The sequence below is a fragment of the Rana temporaria genome, chromosome 5 (genome assembly GCF_905171775.1).
Source record: "Rana temporaria chromosome 5, aRanTem1.1, whole genome shotgun sequence".
In the NCBI taxonomy this organism is placed as follows: domain Eukaryota; kingdom Metazoa; phylum Chordata; class Amphibia; order Anura; family Ranidae; genus Rana; species Rana temporaria.
The window spans coordinates 351,509,838-351,531,841 of NC_053493.1; the positions used below are offsets into that span (position 1 = coordinate 351,509,838).

Below are 22,004 nucleotides of genomic sequence, written 5' to 3' on the forward strand. Positions count from 1 at the left end.
GCTAGTTTCTTGCTGGTTTTTGCCGAGAAACTCGGTCGTGTGTACGAGGCCTGAGGCCATATTTATTCTCACTGATGCTGGGCTTGGGACATTTTCTAACCCTGTTGGCCACAATCCAGCCCTCCTAAAGTCTGAAGGACAGTAGACTGGCCCTTTGTATGAAAAGTTTGGAGACCCCTGGTCTAAGTGATTATTGAAGCTACTGAACAGGGCTCCTGGGAATGACTGACTGGGAAGTCGAGGTGTCTTCTGGTCCAAGAGTATTCTGGCCATTCATTTTGGCTACTTGCTGTGAATAATCAATATACCAGTAAGATATTTTTTGGGTGCTTTAATAGGAAAGTATATATTTCTGCTAGTGGTGCAAATCCACATTTCCCAAAAATACCTATCCGGTTTACTACAAAAAGTAAGTTACAGCATCTCTTTAGTCACTCTATTCGTTTGACTGGAGTCTTTGAATATGATTTTTATTTATTTCATTTATTTATTTTGAGTTTGATTTGATTTTGAATTTGATTGAAGTCTTTGAATTTGATTGAAGTCTTTAAAGGTGATGGAATATAACAAAAATTAGAAAAGGCGAAAGTGGACATTAACGCCTAATAGTAATAGTAAAATAGTGAACTGATTGACTCCTGACCAAAACTACAGGTGGTGTTCCTGGAACCTACATTTAATATGCAAACTAGAATTATTTGAACTCGAGATGAGTCCACATCAAAAAACAAGCTTGTTCCTATACAGAGCCTCTTTTTTGATGTGGACTCATCTTGAGTTTTAAGATGGTGGACAAGCGCATTTTTAGATAGCAGGGTTGCACACAGATTTTTTTTTTAACTTAAATGGTTCATAATATTTTATTGAATAATGAAGCGCTGACATGGCAGCACGCTTTGCTGAGATTATGGGCTAATCACATCAGTCTCAGGCTATCACTAGTGACCTACAAAAGAACTAACAATCTAATATCTCTTGTACAGCCATACAAGGCCTAAGGTCAGTCTTGAGTGGAACTCACTGGTATGGTTTTTGGAAGTGGGAAAAAATGGATTACATAATATAATTTTACCTCAACTTAGCTTAACTGAAACTAGAAAATTGAATTATTGTCCCTTAGTACTATTATTGAACAGACTAATGGAATCTATGGAGAGACAGGGTTCTTGCTGCTTACAATGGAAAATAATATTGAAGATTTATTATCACACCAATTAGACTATATTTACTGCATGTGTTTAACTGTTTTCTTACTGCCTTATTGTTTGCATGGTATCTAATATAAATAATTATGATAGTTCTTATGTTTCCCAGTGGGGTATAGTACAATCACTCATTGGTTGATGGTGTGGCTGACCTTGCATCTGTTGAATTTTATTTAAGTGAGACAGTATAAAAGTCACTCTTTTAACCATTCTATGGTGCCTTCAAGGACTTTTTATTTCAGGACCGTGTCAATTTCTCAATGTTCATGGAATGTTTTACATCTGAATTAAAGCAGAGTTCCACCCAAAAGTGGAACTTCTGCTCATCGGATTCCCCCCCCCCCTCCGGTGCCACAATTAGCACTTTTCAGTGGGGGATGGGGGACAAGATACCCGTGACATCACCGGCTGCCGGGCCAGTAGGAGAGAGGATCGGGCCTCAAGCATGCGCAATAGGGTTCCCGGCGTGAAGCCGTAAGGCTACACTTCCGGGTACCCTTACCCGCAATGGCGGTGGCATCACCCGACAGCTGATGAAAACGTCAGCTGCGGGTGCTGACATTGCTGGACTCCAGGACGGGTAAGTGCCCTATTATTAAAAGTCAGGAGCTACAGTATGTGTAGCTGCTGGTTTTAATTTTTTTTTTTTTGGGGTAGAACACCGCTTTAACTTTTAAAAGTGCCTGCGCGGATGACTATTTAGGATTATTTTCAGCCAGGAGAAAATTCGATGATTAGAAATATATCCATTACCTTTACATATAGCAAGAACTTTACATCCTTGGCCTTCAATTTTTCTTGCTCACTCTGGTCGAAAACCGATTGTTGAAATGTACCCTTTAAAGTGGTAATAAACTCTGTTACACCACTTGTACCTACAGGAAAGCCTATAATAAGGCTTACTTGTAGGTACTGTGAATATCTCCTATACTTGCACAGTTTAGGAGATATTCAGAGTGCATGCAGTCGGTGGCATCACCGGCTTACAGTGCTGGAGCTTCAGAGCCAACGCCGGGTACGGCGGTTTCCACGCGCATGTGCAGGAGTGGTGTCATTGCGCAACCGACCACTCATGTAGCCAGAGGCCGCAAAAAAACGGAAAGAAGACAGAGGGAAGATGGAAGCCCTCTCAGCGGTGACATCGTGGCACTGGAGGGCCTCGTTCTAAGATACGTTTTTCATAATGTGCTAGTATGTGATGCATACTAGCACAATATTCCATTGCATTTCTTTAACTCCTAGTTGAACAAATGTTCTGAAAATTACATATTTCAAATGAAGCCCTACAGGTGTACGGCTAGCTTTAGAGCTCCCTAGAAGTGAGTTGTGTTAAGCCCCGATGGACTTTTTCCATCGGAAATTCCGACCGTGTGTATGCCCCATCTGACTTTTTTCCGAGGAATTCCATCGGAGTTTAGATAGAGAACATGTTCTCTTTGACTCCGATGGAGTAAATAAAGGGAATCTTTGCTTAGGAATCTGTGTAGACTTCTTCTTCTGGTCTCTTTATAGCAGGGGTGCCCAACCAGTGGCCCGCGGAGCCCTCTGATGTGGCCCGCGACCTCCTGTTCTGGGATGGCTGGTTGGCAAGCCCAGATTGCAGGTTGCCGACCTGCCAGCTCAGAGCATCAGTGTTGTGAATGAAGCCGGCAGTAGAGGCAGCAAGTGGCTTTTCAGAAAGTGCACCACACCTGCAGGATATAATAGAGGTCTATGGCAAAATGCAGCTAACTTTCAGTGTAAAAGCAGCATTAGGCCCCTTTCACACAAATGGTCCAACCCAATCGGACCCTCTATTCACCTCTATGGAGCAGAAGATGTAAGACTTTTTGTCCATTTACACCCTGCCTTCCTTGAATCCGATTTGCTAAAAAAACAGAAGTGGATCTGTCCCCTTCCATCTGATTGGATCAGATGGCCCAGAAAGTAGATTGGGCTGTGCCTGTGTCTGCTTTGCATATGCAGAGTGGACACAGACCTGTCATCTGCCCACTCCGCTCATTGTGGCCCGCGACTGGTTACTAAGTCGCTTAAGTGGCCCTCGGCCTTCAAAAGGTTGGGCACCCCTGCTTTATAGTGACCTAGAAAGGATTAGCATGATCCTTTTCCATGGAGAGTCTCCACTTTTAGTTGTCCCTGGAAAACATATGTCCCTGACACAGCCCCTGGCTACCAGTGGTGTAGCGTACATGTTTTACTGCACCAGTGCCAATCCATCGGTTTTACTGTGCAGATGACAATTTAAAATGAAGCTGTTGGAGCCATTTGCACCTTTTTTCCTAATGCCGTCAATACATTTCTCATAACTGTGCATGCATATTTTGGTGCCTCTGTCTTTACTCCTTGAATGTCTGCTCCTTGTTCCAAAAGTCTCAGGCCTCGTACACACGACCGAGTTTCTCGGCAAAAACCAGCAAGAAACTTGCTGGGAGATATTTTTTTGCCGAGGAAACCGGTCGTGTGTACATTTTCGTCGAGGAAACTGAAACTCGACGAGCCAAAAAGAGAGCAAGTTCTTTATTTCCTCGACGGGAATGGAGAAACTTGCCTTGTCGAGTTCCTCGACAGCCTAACAAGGAACTTGACGAGGGAAACTATGTGTTTCGCCCGTCAGGTTCCTTGGTTGTGTGTACGAGGCTTGAGACGAACTGTCTGAAGAAATTAAAACAGAGGGTGTGCGTTTGTGGGTGTGGCTACAAAGGAGGTGTGTGTTATTTAAGGGGGGGAAGTGGGTGTGGTCAATAAGGTGTCCTTGCATTTCGTTTTGAAAATCTGGTAACCTTTCCCAATTTTTGGCTTTTCAATTTAAAAAGTGAACAGTCTCTAGCCCTTAGCAAATATCATTCACACCTCAATTATATACACATCCAACCATCTACTATGGGCCTATTACATATCCAATATGACATCCAGGGTTGGTGAACAAACATGAATAAGAACGTCCAAAAAAACAGTGTGGAATCCATAGCAACCCAGAACAGCCAATCAGAACTCAGTTAGTAACTAATACATTCGTTTTGATTATTTGGAACAAGTATAACACGTTTGAATTGCTCTTTAGATTTTTAAATAGGCCAGACGTGGAGAAGTGTGCCTGGGTAGACAGAATTACTTGGTGCTCTCTAACAATATCAGTGCATTATGCTGTTGCATAACCCGTTTAACCTCTATTTTGTCAGATGGCCAAAACATTGTTCTTCAAAGTCCGGCTAAAATATTAGATAGATATTCATCAAGAATAATCCTGGCTGCTGCCTGCATTCTACATTGTCACTGTATAGGAAGGGCAATGAAAAGGATGGCTTATTTATCTGGCTGTGGAATTCATTCCCTTGCTGCATCTGCTCATGTGAACTATCAGGCCCCGTACACACGACCGAGTTTCTCGGCAGAATTCAGCCAGAAACTTGGTCAGAGCTGGATTCTGCCGAGAAACTCGGCCGTGTGTACACTTTTCAGCGAGGAACCCGTCGAGGAACTCGTCGGGCCGAAAAGAGAACATGTTCTCTATTTCCTCGTTGTTCAATGAGGAAAGTCGGCCCGCCAAGCTCCTCGGCGGCTTCCACAATGAACTCGCCGAGGAACTCGATGTGTTTGGCACGTCGAGTTCCTCGGTCGTGTGTACGGGGCACTTTAAAGGGTCACTAAAGGAAAAACATTTTTTAGCTGAAATGACTGTTTACAGGACATAGAGATATAATAGTTAACTGATTCCTTTTAAAAATGATTAAAAATAGATAAAAAACAATCATATAATGTGCCTGCAGTGTAGTTTCGTTTTTGCTGTTGTTTGCTGGTTCTCTGATGTACAGAGAGCCACTAGAGGGCAGTCAGCCAATAGAGAGCAGTGATACTTTGTCTAAAACTCCTCAGCACCAATCCAGTTTCGTTTTACACACAGCTCCTTGATTAGTGACCACCGTGAGAAATCTCCCAGTACTGTGGTTATCAGGAAACAGGCAACCAGGAAGTGTCCAGAACAGAGAGGATTTACAGCAACATCAAAGCAAAAACGAACAATGAGCACATGAAACCAGGACTGCAGTAAGGTAAAGGAAGCTATTTAGCTAAAAAAAAAAATTCCTTTAGTGACCCTTTAAAGTGGGCCATCAATTGGTCAAATTTTAGTTAGTCAGGGACTCATTTTTAGTTAGTCCTATTTAGGAAATAACACTACTTGACTAATAAAAATAAAAATAAAACATTTTAAGTAGTATTAAACCAAAAACAAACATGCAATATATTGCAGCTTACAAGTTCTTAGATGTGGCAGCTGTAATATTTTTTTTTTTTTATGCTTTCTTTTCAATTTTTATTGGGTACAGCCAGTAGTAGTTTTGGGTTTAAAGTGATAGTAAACTTTTTTTTTTTTAATTACTGTTCTCTGCAATGCTTTGAACAGAGCAGGCCCAATCCTCTTCTTCTAGGGTCCCCTGCCGACGCTCCATATCCCTTCTCTTCGGCGAGTGCCCCCATGGTAACCTCCTTCCCGTGGGGGCCATTGCGCGTGCTTGTTGCCGAGCTTTTCTGTCCACATCTATTGACACAGAGTGGGCGTCTCGGCCCCACCCCCACCACCTTCCTTGTCACATCATTTTATTGACAGCAGTGGGAGCCATTGTCTATTGGTGCTATAAGTGTGCCCAATGAGGAGGGAGGCAGCGGCGAGACCAACTGCTCTTGTGCACATTGCTGGATCAGATCGGGCTCAGGTAAGAAAAGGGGGGAGCTGGGGGGTTCCTGCAGCACAGAAGATTTTTTACCTTAAAGGAGAAGTACAGCCAAAGCTTGTTTTACTGTACTTCTGCTGAGGATCACAGGAGTGCAGTTAATTCTGCACTCCTGTAACTCATTTTCAGCAGACAGTGGGCTGAAGCCTGTTGTCGGCTGATGTTACAGAGCCGATTGTGACAGTAAAGTCGGGATCCACCCACATGCCTGGACCAGCACCTGGCTTAGTCTTTTAGTGAGCTGCTCCCGCCCCATCTACAGCCCATCACTCCAGTGAGCGGAGGGCACCAGCTCTTTGATCAGGGAGTGCTGAGAACCGAGCGATCATCGGTCATTGATCGCTCGGTTCTCAGTCTTAGAGCCAGCGCGGGACAGATGCAGCATCGGACCGATGCTGCTTTCACCTAGGTAAGTATCACTCTTAAAAAAACCAAAAACATACTTATCTTTTAAAGCATAGAATGCATTAAAGTAAAAAAAAAAAAAATTAAAGTAAGGCTTATTTTTTTTTTAAATAACAAACATATCATACTTACCTCGACTGTGCAGTTTGTTTTGCACAGAGTGGCCCTGATCCTCGACTTCTGGGGTCCCCCGGCGGTGCAGGTAGCTCCTCCCCACATAATCCCCTAGGCTAGGAGAAGCGCTTTCCCAGGGAATTACCTTGCATGCGCACTCCCGAGACCAGCATTTGCGTCCATAGACGCAGAATGCTGGACTCGGCGCCCACGTCATTGGATTTGATTGACAGCAGTGGGAGCCAATGGCTGCACTGCTATCAATTAATCCAATCAAGAGCCGAGACAACGGGCAGAGGAGAAGAACGTTTCTCCGGCGAAGGAATTACGGGACACGGGGGATTAAAATGGGGGTGCTGGGGGCTGATCACTGTCATAGGATGCATTAAGGTGAAAAAACATGAGGGTTTACAACCCCTTTAAGACTTTAGAACCTCTTTAATACCGCTTTAATTATGCATTATTGAATTAAACCCTGCATTCATTTGTGTTGTGCATATCTGCTTGTATACAAGAAGTATGGATTGCAGGCTGCACAGGAAAATTCTACCGATTTCTCTTTATCAGAGCTCTTGACAGCTAATTGAAAGTTCAAAGTGTATTATCCTTAAGCTAATTTTCAGATGAATGGTATCCTTGGAGAACCTTTGGTGGGCTCAACAGTGTGTTGTCAATACTAGAATGCTCACTTCCATTCCGTGTGCAGAGAACCATATGAACACTAATTACCATAATTGCTATTTATATATATTTTTTTGTTCCTCATTTTATTAAAATGTTATCAAAAAAATACGGTAACTATAGACATAGCACTAAATATAAAATGTAAGATTATAGATTTTAAAACTTAGATGGGCCGTAGTATTTGATTTTAGAAGAAAATCATTTCCACCTGGTTTGTTTTGCATGACAAGGAACAATAGGTACAAGCTTGTACGTGACTGCCGGTATCGGAGCAGCTTATTCAAACAATAAGGTGTTATCTGCTGGTACAGGCGGTGCACTGACACAAATAATAGTTCAGTTGTTGGGCTATCACCAGACAGACACATTTATGCCGAACCTAGCTTAGAGCTTTACATAAGCTCAGAAAAAAAAAGATTATTTCACATTTAGAATAGATAATTTCCACTAGCTATAATAAAGCTGTCATAAAATATATTGTACATTATAGATCACAACTACTAGACACAGCTTATACTTTGACGATTGACTGACAGAGGGCAAGAAAGTACAATTACAAAGCATTGCTTGGTATTTGTGATTGCCAGTCATCTGTAGGTGAAGGCTTTGGGTCACAACTTTTGCTTTAGATTATGACTTTTACACCAAGGAGACATCTTTCTATATTTGGGTCTTCTTTTGACACCAAGTTCTCCAAATACTAAAGATATTTAGTTATAGAAAACCAGGGCTTTTTTTCAGCGGGAACGCGGGGAAACGCAGTTCCGGCACCTCCAGAACTGAATGTATGTAATGGCAAGGGGTGCCGGTGGGTGCTGGAGGGTCAATTGATGATGGCTGCTATTGCTATTGTTGCTGGAGAGGATCTATTTTTGCTAAAGAAGAGGGCCTGGGGAGTTCTTCTGTTGCTCAAGGGGGATCTATGGTTGCTAGGATGGGTCTTATGTTGCAGTCGTTGCTGGGAGGGTTGTACTGTTGAGGGAGGGGTCTCTGTTGTTGGCTGCTGGAGGATCTATTTATGTTGGCTACTGGGGAATATATTGTTGCTAGAAAGCATCTGATTTTGCAGGGGGGGTCTATAGTTGCTGGGGATGTCCACTGTTGCTGATGGGGGATCTATTGTTGCTAGGGGTGGGTCTTATGCCGCAAGGAGGTCAATCTTTGCTGGGAGGATCTACTGTTAAAGGAGGGGTCTAATGTTGCTGGCTGCTGGAGGGACTGTTGATGCAGGCTGTTGGGAGTTCATTGTTGCTGTAGTGGATCTATTGTGCGCTGGGGTGTCCATTGTTGCTTGATCTATTTTATGTCTTTCTTGTTATCATTAACAGATTTCATACAACATACTTAACACCACAAAATGATACTTGGTTCTGTATTCTCTAAAAGGTGCATGTTGCTCAGAGGTGGGTAGGGGGTGGAGTCAAGGGGCAACTCAGACAGGTGGAGTTCCTGCACCTATTCTCTGAGAAAAAAAGCCCTGTAGAAAGCCATTATTAAAACTGAGAAATTGCCTTAAATATGTAATTGACATGTATAGGAACCAAAGGATAGGCAAAAACAGGTAAATGTCTCGCCACGCTAACAGATATTACTTATCACGAGCAGCCAAAACCAACACTAGTAGTTAGTGGTGCAGACAATGATGTCCTGACCTCAGCTCCCCTTACGCTGTTGCTCCAGATAACCTTAAAGCAGTTGTAAAGGAAATTTTTCTTCACCTTAATGCAATCTATGCATTAAGGCAAAAAAACATCTGATGTTGCCGCCCGAGCATCATCTCGTTGCATGTGGTTACAGATGGGGCAATTCCACAGGAGTAGACAGCCTTTTTGGTGATTGTGCCACTGGCCATCTATCACCCATGGCAGAATGGCCCATATAACATCTTCTTGTAAAGCTAGCTGTGCACATAAAGATTTCATCCATAGATTCTATTCCATAGTGCAGGGATATGCAATTAGCGGACCTCCAGCTGTTGCAGAACTACAAATCCCATGAGGCATTGCAAGACTCTGAGGCCCCGTACACACGACCAGTTTCCTCTGCAGAATTCAGCTTCCGACCGAGTTTCTGGCTGAATTCTGCCGAGAAACCCGGCCGTGTGTACACTTTCGGCCGAGGAAGCCGACGAGGAGCTCGACGAGGAAATAGAGAACATGTTCTCTATTTTCTCGTTGTTCTATGGGAGCTCTCGCCACGCCGAGCTCCTCAGCGGCTTCAGTGCTGAACTGGCCGAGGAACTCGATGTGTTTGGCACGTCGAGTTCCTCGGCCGTGTGTACGAGGCTTCACAGCCACAAGACTGGCACCCAGAGGCAGAGGCATGATGGGACTTGTAGTTTTGCAACAGCTGAAGGTCCGCTAATTGCATATCATATAGCCATAGTGGATGGACAACTCTCCTGCTGCTGGCTATTTTATTCTGACATCTGGTACCCTGGGCTGCAATAGTGACTGCAGCTGATTGGCTGCAGTCATTGTTTGGCCGGCCTGTTTAGAAAGTTTGGAGACCCCTACTCTAGAGTAACTGCACTTTGCAAAATCTATTTGCTTTTAGTAAATCAAGCCTTTTTTGTACTCCCAATCCTTACGCTACATTCGCCTCTGTGCCAGGATCCTTTGCACCAAAACTAGTCTTCCAGTGCCACAAGATACCATCACAGGTCGTAAAGTAAAGGTCCACTGTTATGTCTCACCCACGACATCTCATTTTTTGTCGAGAGATAAACCTGTAGCACAGCTAAAACTGGCATTGCAGTTCATACATGCATATTTAATGGTGTTTATTCTGCTAAGTCAACCTAGGCGGTAGCAAAACAGTAATCCTGCTATTATGCACCAGTGGGAACATTTATTTTATACTCTCAGAGGTTTTAAGACAAACTAATATGGTGGGTCTACCTTTAGAATTAATTACCGTATTTATCGGCGTATACCACGCACAGGCGTATAACACGCACCCTAACTTTAAGAGGGAAGTTTCAGGAATTTTATGTAAAACCTTTTCCAAAAAGGAAAAAAAAAACAGTTGCAGTAATTCCTCTCTGTCAATCCCTCCACTGGCTTCCGCTCACCCAACGAATTAAATTCAAAATACTAACAACTACCTACAAAGCCATCCACAACTCTACCCCCAGCTACATTACTGACCAAGTCTAAAAATACCAACCTAATCGTTCTCTTCGTTCTTCTCAAGACCTCCTGCTCTCTAGCTCTCTCATCATCTGCTCCCATGCTCACCTCCAGGACTTTTCCAGAGCCTCTCCAAGCCTTTGGAACTCCTTACCCTAATTTGTCCGTCTATCTCCTACTCTATTAGCTTTGAGGCCACGTACACACCACCGGATCTCCGCTGGAAATGATCCGCCGGATCGTTTCCAGCGGAGATTCCTCCTCCAGATTTGGATCCGATGGCGTGTACACACCATCGGATCCAAATCCGTGCGGAATTCATCCGCGGTGACGTGTCGCGCCGTCGCCGCGACGTGCGCGACGCTGGAAGGTAAGTACTTCCACGCATGCGTCGAATCATTACGGCGCATGCGAGGGAGGGGAGCGGACGGATTGATCCGGTGAGTCTGTACAGACCACCGGATCAATCCGCTGGAGCCGATTCAAGCGGATAGATTTCTTAGCATGCTAAGAAATTTATATCCGCTTGAAATCGATCGGCCCGAGGAATCTCCGCGGATAAATATCCGCTAGGCCGTACAGACGACCGGATTTGTCCGCTGGAACTGATCCGCGGATCAATCCCAGCGGATAGATCCGGTCGTGTGTACGGGGCCTCAGACAATCCCTGAAAACCCTCCTCTTCACAGAAGCCTTTCCTACCCACACCTAACAACTGTATTTTCATTTTGTCCATCTGATCATCCTCCACAGCTACAGATTTGTTCCACTTGACCCTCCCTTCTAGATTGTAAGCTCTAACAAGCACGACCCTCTGATCCCTCCTGTATTGAATTGTATTGTAACTGTACTGTCTTCCCTGGTGTTGTATAGCGCTGCGCAAACTGCTGGCGCTATATAAATTCTGTATTATAATAATAATAATAATAAAGTGTGAACTGGAGTTTGACTTCAATTTGTTAGTGTATTTAAATCTGCTAGTACATCTACCACTACACAACCCCCAGACTGACAATGTTGCTGTCCAAATGCGCCCCAAGTGCTCCTTCATTCAGAGTAAGAAAACTCAAATACAGGAGATGCGTCACTGGCCAGATCACCAGGTAAAAACATAGGTAAAAGCCTAAGAAAAGTAATGCAGCCACCACATCTATTGATTGGTAAGCTCTCATATATATATAACATTTTTGGTTTCGGGTTTAATATCGCTTTAAGTAAAATACAAACAATACAAACAATTTTTTGGGGCTTAAAAAAACACTAGTTTCCTTGGCAGAAAAAAAAACCTCATATAGAGCGTTTTTGTACAGGAGAGCTCAGGAGCTTTTCCACGCGTTTAGGACCATTCAACGTTGTTTTCTGCCAGAAAAAAAATGCTTTAAAAAGCGCAAAACAAACGTTTTGAGCTTAAAATATGCCTCTAAGGCTGCTTTCACATTGCAGCGTGGAGCCGCGGTGACGGTATAGCCGCGCTATTTGTAGCGCGGCTATACCGTCGTGTTTACCGCGATGTTCGGGCGCTAGCGGTGAGGTTTTAACCCCCGCTAGCGGCCGAAAAAGGGCGGTATTATCGCGGTATTACCGCGCTTTCCCATTGATTTCAATGGGAAGGCGCGGTATAGGAGCGGTGAACACACCGCTCCTATACCGCGGTAAAGATGCGGCTAGCAGGACTTTTGGAGCGCTCCTGCTAGCGCACCGCTTCAGTGTGAAAGCCTTCAGGCTTTCACATTGAACACTACGGGGCATGATTTTTCATGCGGTATAGCAGCGCTATTTTTAGCGCTGTACCGCATGAAAAACGCCCCAATGTGAAAGGGGCCTAAACGCCCTAATGTGGACACACAGGGGTTGACTTACTAAAGGCAAATAGACTGTGCACTCTGCAAGTGCAGTTGCCCCAGATCTTAGTAAATGATCAAAAACTCTGCTGACTTCCACCATCCAATCATGTGCAAGCAAAAATTCTTTTTTTTTTGTTTACTTGCATGTAATTGGGTATTATTTGCAAAGTGATGATTTACTTCATTTACTAAGCTTTGGAGCAACGTTGCAAAGTGCAGAGTCTGTTTGCCTTTAGTAAATCAACCCCATAGGATAACATTGAGCGGCTTCTACATGTAAAATGAAAACTCCTATAGAAGCAATGTTTTTTTTAAGCCCAGGGCGCATGGACTCTTAATATAAATTGATGTGATCCTGAAATGTGTGTTCCGTACCGATATGCTGTTTTCTTGGTGTGGCTGGGTAGGACTTGTGTCTGTCATGTTAATGCACTACAAAGATACAGTAATCTTTTAAATATTCACTACTCATTGCTGGGAGTAGCACCTTACGCCATAAACAAGCAGCTTACTACTCTGTAGAACACACGAGGCACAAAGTATTATTGTGATTGCCCCATTCATTTTTGACTTGTGTAAGTATTCAGTAGCAACCAGTCATAACTCACCTAATAAAACTTCAATAAACAAAAGGAACATTGTGAATCTTGGCATTTGCTGCACGTTATTGTGGCAGTTTGCTTTGGCTTACTATACTGTACAGCCAAATATTTGGGAACTACTGACCATCAAACTCATATGAGCTTGTAGGATAGGGTGACCAGACATCCCCAGTTTCAGGGGACAGTCCCCTGATTGAGGACACTGTCCCCGGACCAAGTCTGTCCCTGGTTTTGTCCCCGGATTGGATTTAATAGGGGCAGGGGCAATTTCAAAGACAGACAGTGTAGAATTAAAATAAAAAAATTAGAATTACACACCCCGCTCCGCCGTGCCTACTAGCATAGGGGGGTTGTATTTTTCCCATTATCTGTGCCCCCTTCTGATGATCATGTGCTGGTCGGAGCGGAGGGAAAATTTCTTTAGTTTCGGGTGCATGCCCATCCAGCTCCGCTCGCATGTTCTTCTGCCTTGGCTTAAATCCTGGCCAGCCACCCGCCTATCTCCTTGCCTTCCCTGGCGGAGTGATCTTCCTCCGCTCCCCATCCAGTAGTAGCCGGGGCCCGAAGAGTAAGACTTGAGAGGCTGTGAGGCAGGCGGCGACGGGCAGAGAGTCGCTGATTGCCGCTATTACTAGTAAAGAAAAAATATGTCCCCGGATTTCATTTTAAAATCTGGTCACCTTATTGTAGGACATCCCATTCCCATGGGCATTAATCGGGGGTTGGCCTGCAGCGGTAACAAGCTCCACTAGTGGGAAGGATACAATTTTTGAGAGCGTCTGTGAGAATTTGTGCCTATTTTGCCAAAAGTGCATTTGGGAGGTCAGCTACGGATGTTGGATGAGAACACCTGGATTACAATTGGTGTTCGAATTCATCCCAAAGTTGAGGGTTCTATACAGGCCATTGAGTTCTATTTCACTAAATGGGTAAAACCAGCGCTGGCTAAGTACACTGGAGCACAGGTATGCTGAACCACACACTGGGGGTTATTTACGAAAGGCCAGTCCACTTTGTACTACAAGTGCAAAGTGCAGTCGCTGTAGATCCGAAGGGGACATGCAAGGAAGATAAAAAACAGCATTTTAGCTTGCACATGATTGGATGATAAAATCAGAAGAGCTTCCCCTCATTTCAGATCTACCCACTCAGATCTAAAGCGACTGTACTTCCAAGTACACTTTCAGTGCAATTTCAAGTGCACTTTGCACTTGTAGTGCAAAGTGGATTTGCCTTTCATAAATAACCCCCATTGGGTCTTCTCCAAACTGTCGCTACAAAGTTGAGAGCACGCAGGAGGAGGATACTTTGTATGCTGTGGCATTGAAAGTACCCTTTATTAGATACACCTAAACTCAACAAAAAGGGTTGTTCACATTCGTTTTGACAGACTTTAGTATAAATAATACTGAATGGTTTCATCTCTGTGCTTCTAAGCAGTAAATCCATTTTTATAACACATACAATATTTTATGACACAATATTTAAAAAAAAAAATCGAAAGTCTATTAGGCCCATTTCACACGGGCGACATGCACCACCAACACCTGCTATACAGAGGGTGTACATGTACCACCAACATCTGCTATACAGAGGGTGTACATGAGCCACCAACACCTGCTATACGGAGGTTGTACATGAGCCACCAACACCTGCTATATAGAGGGTGTACATGAGCCACCAACACCTGCTATACAGAGGGTGTACATGAGCCACCAACACCTGCTATACACAGGGTGTACATGCACCAACACCTGCTATACAGAGGGTGTACATGTACCACCAACACCTGCTATACGGAGGTTGTACATGAGCCACCAACACCTGCTATACAGAGGGTGTACATGAGCCACCAACACCTGCTATACAGAGGGTGTACATGAGCCACCAACACCTGCTATACACAGGGTGTACATGCACCAACACCTGCTATATAGAGGGTGTACATGTACCACCAACACCTGCTATTCACAGGGTGTACATGAGCCACCAACACCTGCTATACAGAGGGTGTACATGAGCCACCAACACCTGCTATACAGAGGGTGTACATGTACCACCAACACCTGCTATACACAGGGTGTACATGCACCAACACCTGCTATACAGAGGGTGTACATGCACCACCAACACCTGCTATAAAGAGGATGTACATAAGCCACCAACACCTGCTATATAGAGGGTGTACATGTACCACCAACACCTGCTATACAGAGGGCGTACATGTACCACCAACACCTGCTATACAGAGGGTGTACATGTACCACCAACACCTGCTATACAGAGGGCGTACATGTACCACCAACACCTGCTATACAGAGGGTGTACATGTACCACCAACACCTGCTATACAGAGGATGTACATGTACCACCAACACCTGCTATACAGAGGGTGTATATGAGCCACCAACACCTGCTATATAGAGGGTGTACATGAGCCACCAACACCTGCTATACAGAGGGTGTACATGAGCCACCAACACCTGCTATATAGAGGGTGTACATGAGCCACCAACACCTGCTATACAGAGGGTGTATATGCACCATAAACACCTGCTATACAGAGGGTGTACATGCACCACCAACACCTTCTATACAGAGGGTGTACATGCACCAACACCTGCTATACAGAGGATGTACATGTACCACCAACACCTGCTATACAGAGGGTGTACATGAGCCACCAACACCTGCTATACAGAGGGTGTACATGTACCACCAACACCTGCTATACAGAGGGTGTATATGAGCCACCAACACCTGCTATACAGAGGGTGTACATGAGCCACCAACACCTGCTATACAGAGGGTGTACATGCACCACCAACACCTGCTATACAGAGGGTGTATATGAGCCACCAACACCTGCTATACAGAGGGTGTATATGAGCCACCAACACCTGCTATACAGAGGGTGTACATTTGCTATACAGAGGGTGTACATAAGCCACCAACACCTGCTATACAGAGGATTTTAAAAGGGATAGAATGGCACATGGTGGTAAATTGGTAATGCAGAATAACACACATTCTCAAAGCAGTAAACAATAAAACGCAGATACATGCAGATGTATACAGTCGATGTGAACCAAACCTTGAACTCCTGCTTTAAGCAGTTTGGTAATTTTTGAGACACACCCTGGGGGGGCATTTGTACTTCATATTCATAGCTGCTTATTACCCCAGTCTGACCTGCCTATGATATACAGTATTCATAGGGAGATATTCTGAGTATTGCTAGGTATGTGAATTTGGAAGCACAGGCCGACTCTTCACCTCCTCCCCAAGGAAAAACCCTAACAATGTATTTAAGAAGATTGCCTAGAGACTCGTGTCACAATTCATTTGACTAATTGGGAACGACTCATTAGCCAGCAGTCAACTTGAAAGGTATAGACGCTTATTGGGTCAATGGTCTCTTAAAGCGGTTGTAAACCGCATAAACTTTTTTTTTTTCCCCCCAAACCTGCAATGCAAAAGGCATAATAGGCTAGTATGCATCGCATACTAGCCTATTATGAAATACTTACCTCGGAACGAGGTGTGTACCACTTACCTGGTCCACGCCGAGCAGGATGTCATCTTGCTCCGGCGTGTCTTCCGGGTATCGCCGCTCCAGCGCTGTGATTGGCTGGAGCGGCGATGACGTCACTCCCGCGCGTGCGCGCGGGAGATTTAAAATCGGCAGGGTCCGGCGATGCCGGTCCTTCAGCCGTGGAGTCCCCCCTGCGCATGCGCCGCCCGCATTGCGGGGGTAATATCTCCTAAACCGTGCAGGTTTAGGAGATATTATCCTTACCTACAGGTAAGCCATGTTGTAGGCTTACCTGTAGGTAAAAGTCCAAATAGTGGGTTTACAACCACTTTAAGTGTTTATTAAAAGAACTTGAGGATATGGATTTCCTTTGGCACAGATAAGTAGGCACTAATCTGTTGTTTGTTCTGAAATTACAGTGCTAAAAGGTGGGGCTCTGCATGGCACCTACAGACTGAAACAATTCCACTTTCACTGGGGATCCTGCGACGGGCAAGGCTCTGAGCATACTGTGGATGGAGTGAAATATGAGGCAGAGGTAAGCTAGCATTGTCATTTCTCAGCTGACTGCAAACTGTCAATGAATGATGGGAATGCTTTAGCATTAATGTGATAAAACACACACTATGTATATCCTTTTAAAGTTAAGGTATGGCCTACAGCTTACAGAATACATTAGTTCAAAATGCAATTTGAGATAATTGGGTGACTGCATCCACAGGTTTTAGTTTTAGACAATATTGGCATTGGTTAGAACCCGCATCAGGTTGATTTTTCTTTGTCTGTAGTCATTAAAAAATATTTTCCCTCACTTCCTGTGTGGTCACCGAAACAGGAAGCTTAACAAATCTCTCCAATGGAGCACAGACAGTAATAAATCATTGTTAAAGGCATGGTCCACCTTTTAAGCCACATTTCTTTTTACATCTCAGTAGATAACTAATATGTAAATGTCACATTTCCCAACCCCCTACATACCTGAATTGCGAAATGCTATCCCTGGCACATCCATACGGACCTGGGGCTATGGAACAGTTTGCAGGAGTCCTGCGCCCATGATGCACTGGTCTTGGTTGCAATGCTCTGCAGGCTTCATTTTAAAATTTGAATAAATGCATGTTTTAATAACGTGCATGCATTTATTACATGTTTTGGCTGGAGTTGGGATTTAAGGCTTTAAGAGGAACTGACGTCTGCTTACATCATTTAAAAAAAAAAAAATCATCTTTGGCATTCTGAAGCTTCCCTCCAACCACTTTGCATATAATTTTATATATATATTGTGATTCTGTACTTGCCAAATATGCTGCAGAAATCTCCCTCCACTAAGTCTGGCTGCAGCCATTTTAACTGTGGGCAGCTGAAGCTGCTGCCTGTTCACTTCCTGGATTTACACAGACACATATAGAGGCACACCTCCAGCTCTGCAGCCCTGCAGCTCTTATTGGCAGCTCTATTGGCCCTATATATGACCCACCCCCCCCCCCCTCCTGGCAGTAGCCTCGTACACACGCACGGTTTTCTCGGCAAGAACCAGCAAGAAATCTGCTGGCAGAGCTTTCTTGCCGAGTAAACCGTGCGTGTGTACGAGGCTTTGAGGTTTCTCGTCAAGAAAACTGCCCAGAATCTACATGAGAAAAATAGAGAACCTGCTTTCTATTTTCTCGTCGTGATTCTTGGCAGTGTTTTCCTGTCGAGAAACCCGAGCGTCTGTATACTTACCTGTCGCCGTGGAAACCCACGCATGCTCGAAATGACTTTGACGCATGCGCGGTAGCTTCCAAGGCATGGGTAGGGTGAAGCAAGATGGTGACGACGGCATCGAATGTGACGAGCGCGTGCTAGTCGTAGTCGATGACGTCACCGCGTTTGTGCCATTCAAGAGAAAGGCGGTTCTTTTGAATGGAGTGTCTATACACTCGGCCGGCAAGAGATTCTTGCCAGGAATCTCATCAGGAAAAACTTTTTTCCTGACGATAATCTGGGCCGTGTGTACAGAGCTTGACTCTCACGAGAGTGAGAGGGAGAAATGTGCATGATGTCATAAGCCTAGGCCAGTGATGGCGAACCTTGGCACCCCAGATGTTTTGGAACTACATTTCCCATGATGCTCCACTACACTACAGAGTGCATGAGAATCATGGTAAATGTAGTCACTGGCCTAGGCTAATGACCAGACAAGAAACAGGAAGTGGGCTGAATAAGGTATTTACTGGCAGAAAACATTTTTTTGCTATCCAAAGTTAAAACAAGGGCAGAGGATTTAAAAGATGGAAAGTTGAAAAAAATACTGAAGAGCCACTTTAACCCAAAAAGTGCACCCAAACTGGGGATAGGTATAAATGGAATATTCCACAGAATTACCTTTGATATTTTTTTCCAAGCCCACTTCATCCCAAGCTGATATTTCAGAATTAAGAAAGCCACAGTTATCTCACCCTTCCGATCCAAGAGAAATCAGGAGCCATCACTTGATTCAGCTTTTTGGTTGTGTATTTCGGTGGGTCTTTTCTTTGTTTTTATAGCTTGCAAATACCTCTTCATGACAGAAAAAGTACTTGCAAATGTTGGGCCAGATTCACATAGATCTCCGGCGGCGTAACGTATCTCATTTACGTTACACCGCCACAAGTTTTACGGGCAAGTGCTTGATTTACAAAGCACTTGCCTGTAAAGTTGCAGCGGCGTAGCGTAAAGTCCACCGGCGCAAGCCCGCCTAATTCAAATGATGTAGGGGGCGTGGATCATTTAAATTAGGCGCGTTCCTGCGCCGATCGTACTGCGCATGCTCCGTCTCGAAATTTCCCGCCGTGCTTTGCGCGAAATTACGTCGCAGCGACGTCGTTTTTAGAACCTTGACGTGACTTACGTCCATTCCTATTCACGGACGACTTACGCGAAAAAAAAATTTCACATTTCGACGCGGGAACGATGGCCATACTTTAACATGGCATGTCTATCTATACGCCACAAATTAGCAGCTTTAACTTTACGCCGGAAAAAGCCGACTACAGACGACGAATGCGACGACCGCGCGTACGTTCGTGGATCGACGGAAATAGCTAATTTGCATACCCGACGCTGAAAACGACGCGAACTCCACCCAGCGGGCGCCAAAGTATTGCATCTAAGATCCGAAGGCGTACGAAGCCATATGCCTGTCGGATCTTACCCAAATGCCGTCGTATCTTGGTTTGAGAATACAAACTAAAGATACGACGCGGATAATTTGAAAGTACACCGGCGTATCAGTAGATACGCCGGCGTACTTCTTCTGTGGATCTGCCCTGTTATGTCCATCATGTGAAATAAAGGCCTGGGGAATCATTTCTGCAAACTGCCCAGATTTAGCAATGTGAGATTTAGGATTTTCGGGGCTAATGAACTAAAGCTCCCAGGAGGCCCTCTAGCAATTATTATGTGTGATTATTATGTATGGTTTGTTAGCAGTCTACAGGTTGCCAATACACGTTTTAATCTTCCTTTTATCCGTATTAGTGCTAATGATTTTCTAAAATGGTGTCTCATTTATTTATCCCTTATTGGCAGCTTCACTTGGTGCACTGGAATACTAAATATGACAGTTTTGGTGAAGCCGTTAAGCACTGCGATGGTCTCGCCGTAGTTGGTGTCTTTCTAAGTGTAAGTAATACGTTTGGGTTTATTTATTTAAATACAACATTTGACTTACTTGAAGAGGTGCCCATGGCTTCCTTTTGCTCCATTGTACTTCCTAAACTGGCCATACATATACAGATTTATGCAGGGGGAACTTGGGGGAACTCAGTTCCACCACCTCTGGCTCAGACCCTTTGGTGCCTGCTCACCACAATCACTTGTAAAACACAGAAGTCTGGTTTCTGTGTTTACAAGTGACAACTCTACACTCTGTGTGTAACCACCTGAACTCTACACTCTGGCCCAGATTCTTGTAGAATGGCGTATCTCCTGCGGCGGCGTAACGTATCCGATTTACGTTATGCCGCCGCAACTTACACGGGCAAGTGCTGTATGCTCAAAGCACTTGCTCCGTAAGTTGCGGCGGCGTAGCGTAAATTGGCCGGCGTAAGCCCGCCTAATTCAAATGTGGAAGGGGGGGCGTGTTTTATGCTAAACTACTGTGACCCGACGTGATTGACATTTTTCACAGACGGCGCATGCGCCGTCCGTGGAAATCTCCCAGTGTGCATTGCTCCTAATACGCCGCAATGGCGTATTAAGCCCCGTACACACGGCCGAGGAACTCGACGTGCCAAACACATCGAGTTCCTCGGCGTGTTCAGTCCTGGAGCCGCCGAGGAGCTTGGCGGGCCGAGTTCTCCCATAGAACAACGAGGAAATAGAGAACATGTTCTCTAATTCCTCGCCGAGGTCCTCGTCGGCTTCCTCGGCCGAAAGTGTGCACACGGCCGGGTTTCTCGGCAGAATTCAGCTCTGAACCGAGTTTCTGGCTGAATTCTGCCGAGAAACTCGGTTGTGTGTACGGGGCCTTAGTTTTGACGTGGACGTAAATTACGTCCAGCTCCATTCACGGACGAGTTACGCAAACGACGTAACTTTTTTAAATTTCGACGCGGGAACGACGGCCATACTTGCGCCTCATATAGCAGGGGCAACTATACGCCGGGAAAAGCCTAACGTAAACGTCGTAACTTTACTGCGTCGGCCGCGCGTACATTCGGGAATTCGCGTATCTAGCTAATTTGCATACTCGACGCGGAAATCGACAGAAGCGCCACCTAGCGGGCAAAAAAAAAATTGCAGTTTAGATCCGACGGCGTAAGAGACTTACGCCTGTCGGATCTAATGGATATCTATGCGTAACTGATTCTAAGAATCAATCGCATAGATACGACGGGCCAGATTAGGACTTACGACGGCGTACATGGCGCTGCGCCGTCGTAAGTCCTTTGAGAATCTGGGCCTCTGTATGTAATGCAATCCTGGTATTTAATGCCCCTTTGAATGGGGTCGTGGTTGAGTTCCTGCACCTATTTTTTGAGGAAAAAAGCTCTGTTATTTATGTATTTTTAGTCCCAGCTTTACACTGTATACATACTTTGTGTTAATGTAACAGAATGCCCCTCCACTGTGATATCTGGGAGGCATGTAAGGAATGTGGTTGTATTCCCGACCCATTTCTGCCATAATAAAATCAAGTTGAGTTTGTGTAATATGTATACGGCTTGCATATTTTATAAACAGTAGTGGAGGAAATCATAGTTGTAAACCGCAGTTCTATGCCAATTCACTGCTGCATAACAGTTTACAGTACACTCCAGTTAATGTAGGTATACACAGTAGTTGTATTGTAAATAAATCATTGCAGAAATACATACATCAGTGTCCTGGTCAGGGGTCAGGCTCGGAGACCAGTAGCTATAGCAGTAGATGGGCTTCCACCAACCAACTGAATAAGCACGCAAACAGGTCATCCTGGCGGATGGCGCAGGCTCATCCGAGGTGCAGGGTCTAAGTATTTACCGGTATTTACCAGAGCTTCTGATGATGGAGATTGGTTTTGCTGCATTAGTACCAGGTCAAAGTCCTCATGCTCGCCCCCACCTGGAGGTCAGCAGACTGGGTCTAATAGCAGACATAGCAGGTAAGGATCAAGCAGAAACGTAGTCAGTAAACAAGCCAGAGGTCGGTAACAAGTGGTTGCAGGTTGGAATCAAGTGGAAGCATACTGGAGAAATGTGGTAGTGGAGATAAGGACAGCTGCAAGCTCGCAAAGAATCAGGCCCCGTACAC

The 22,004-nt window shown here is 44.7% G+C and overlaps 1 protein-coding gene across 1 annotated transcript in view; it reads left to right on the top strand.

Moving 5' to 3' along the window:
• Window positions 1-22,004, top strand: part of LOC120941254 (carbonic anhydrase 2-like) — a 57,414-nt gene that overhangs the window by 25,597 nt on the left and 9,813 nt on the right. The window contains exons 4-5 of the mRNA XM_040354568.1: window positions 16,670-16,788; window positions 19,800-19,892. Of these exons, the coding sequence (XP_040210502.1) occupies window positions 16,670-16,788; window positions 19,800-19,892 (212 nt within the window). The remainder of the gene's footprint in view (window positions 1-16,669; window positions 16,789-19,799; window positions 19,893-22,004) is intronic.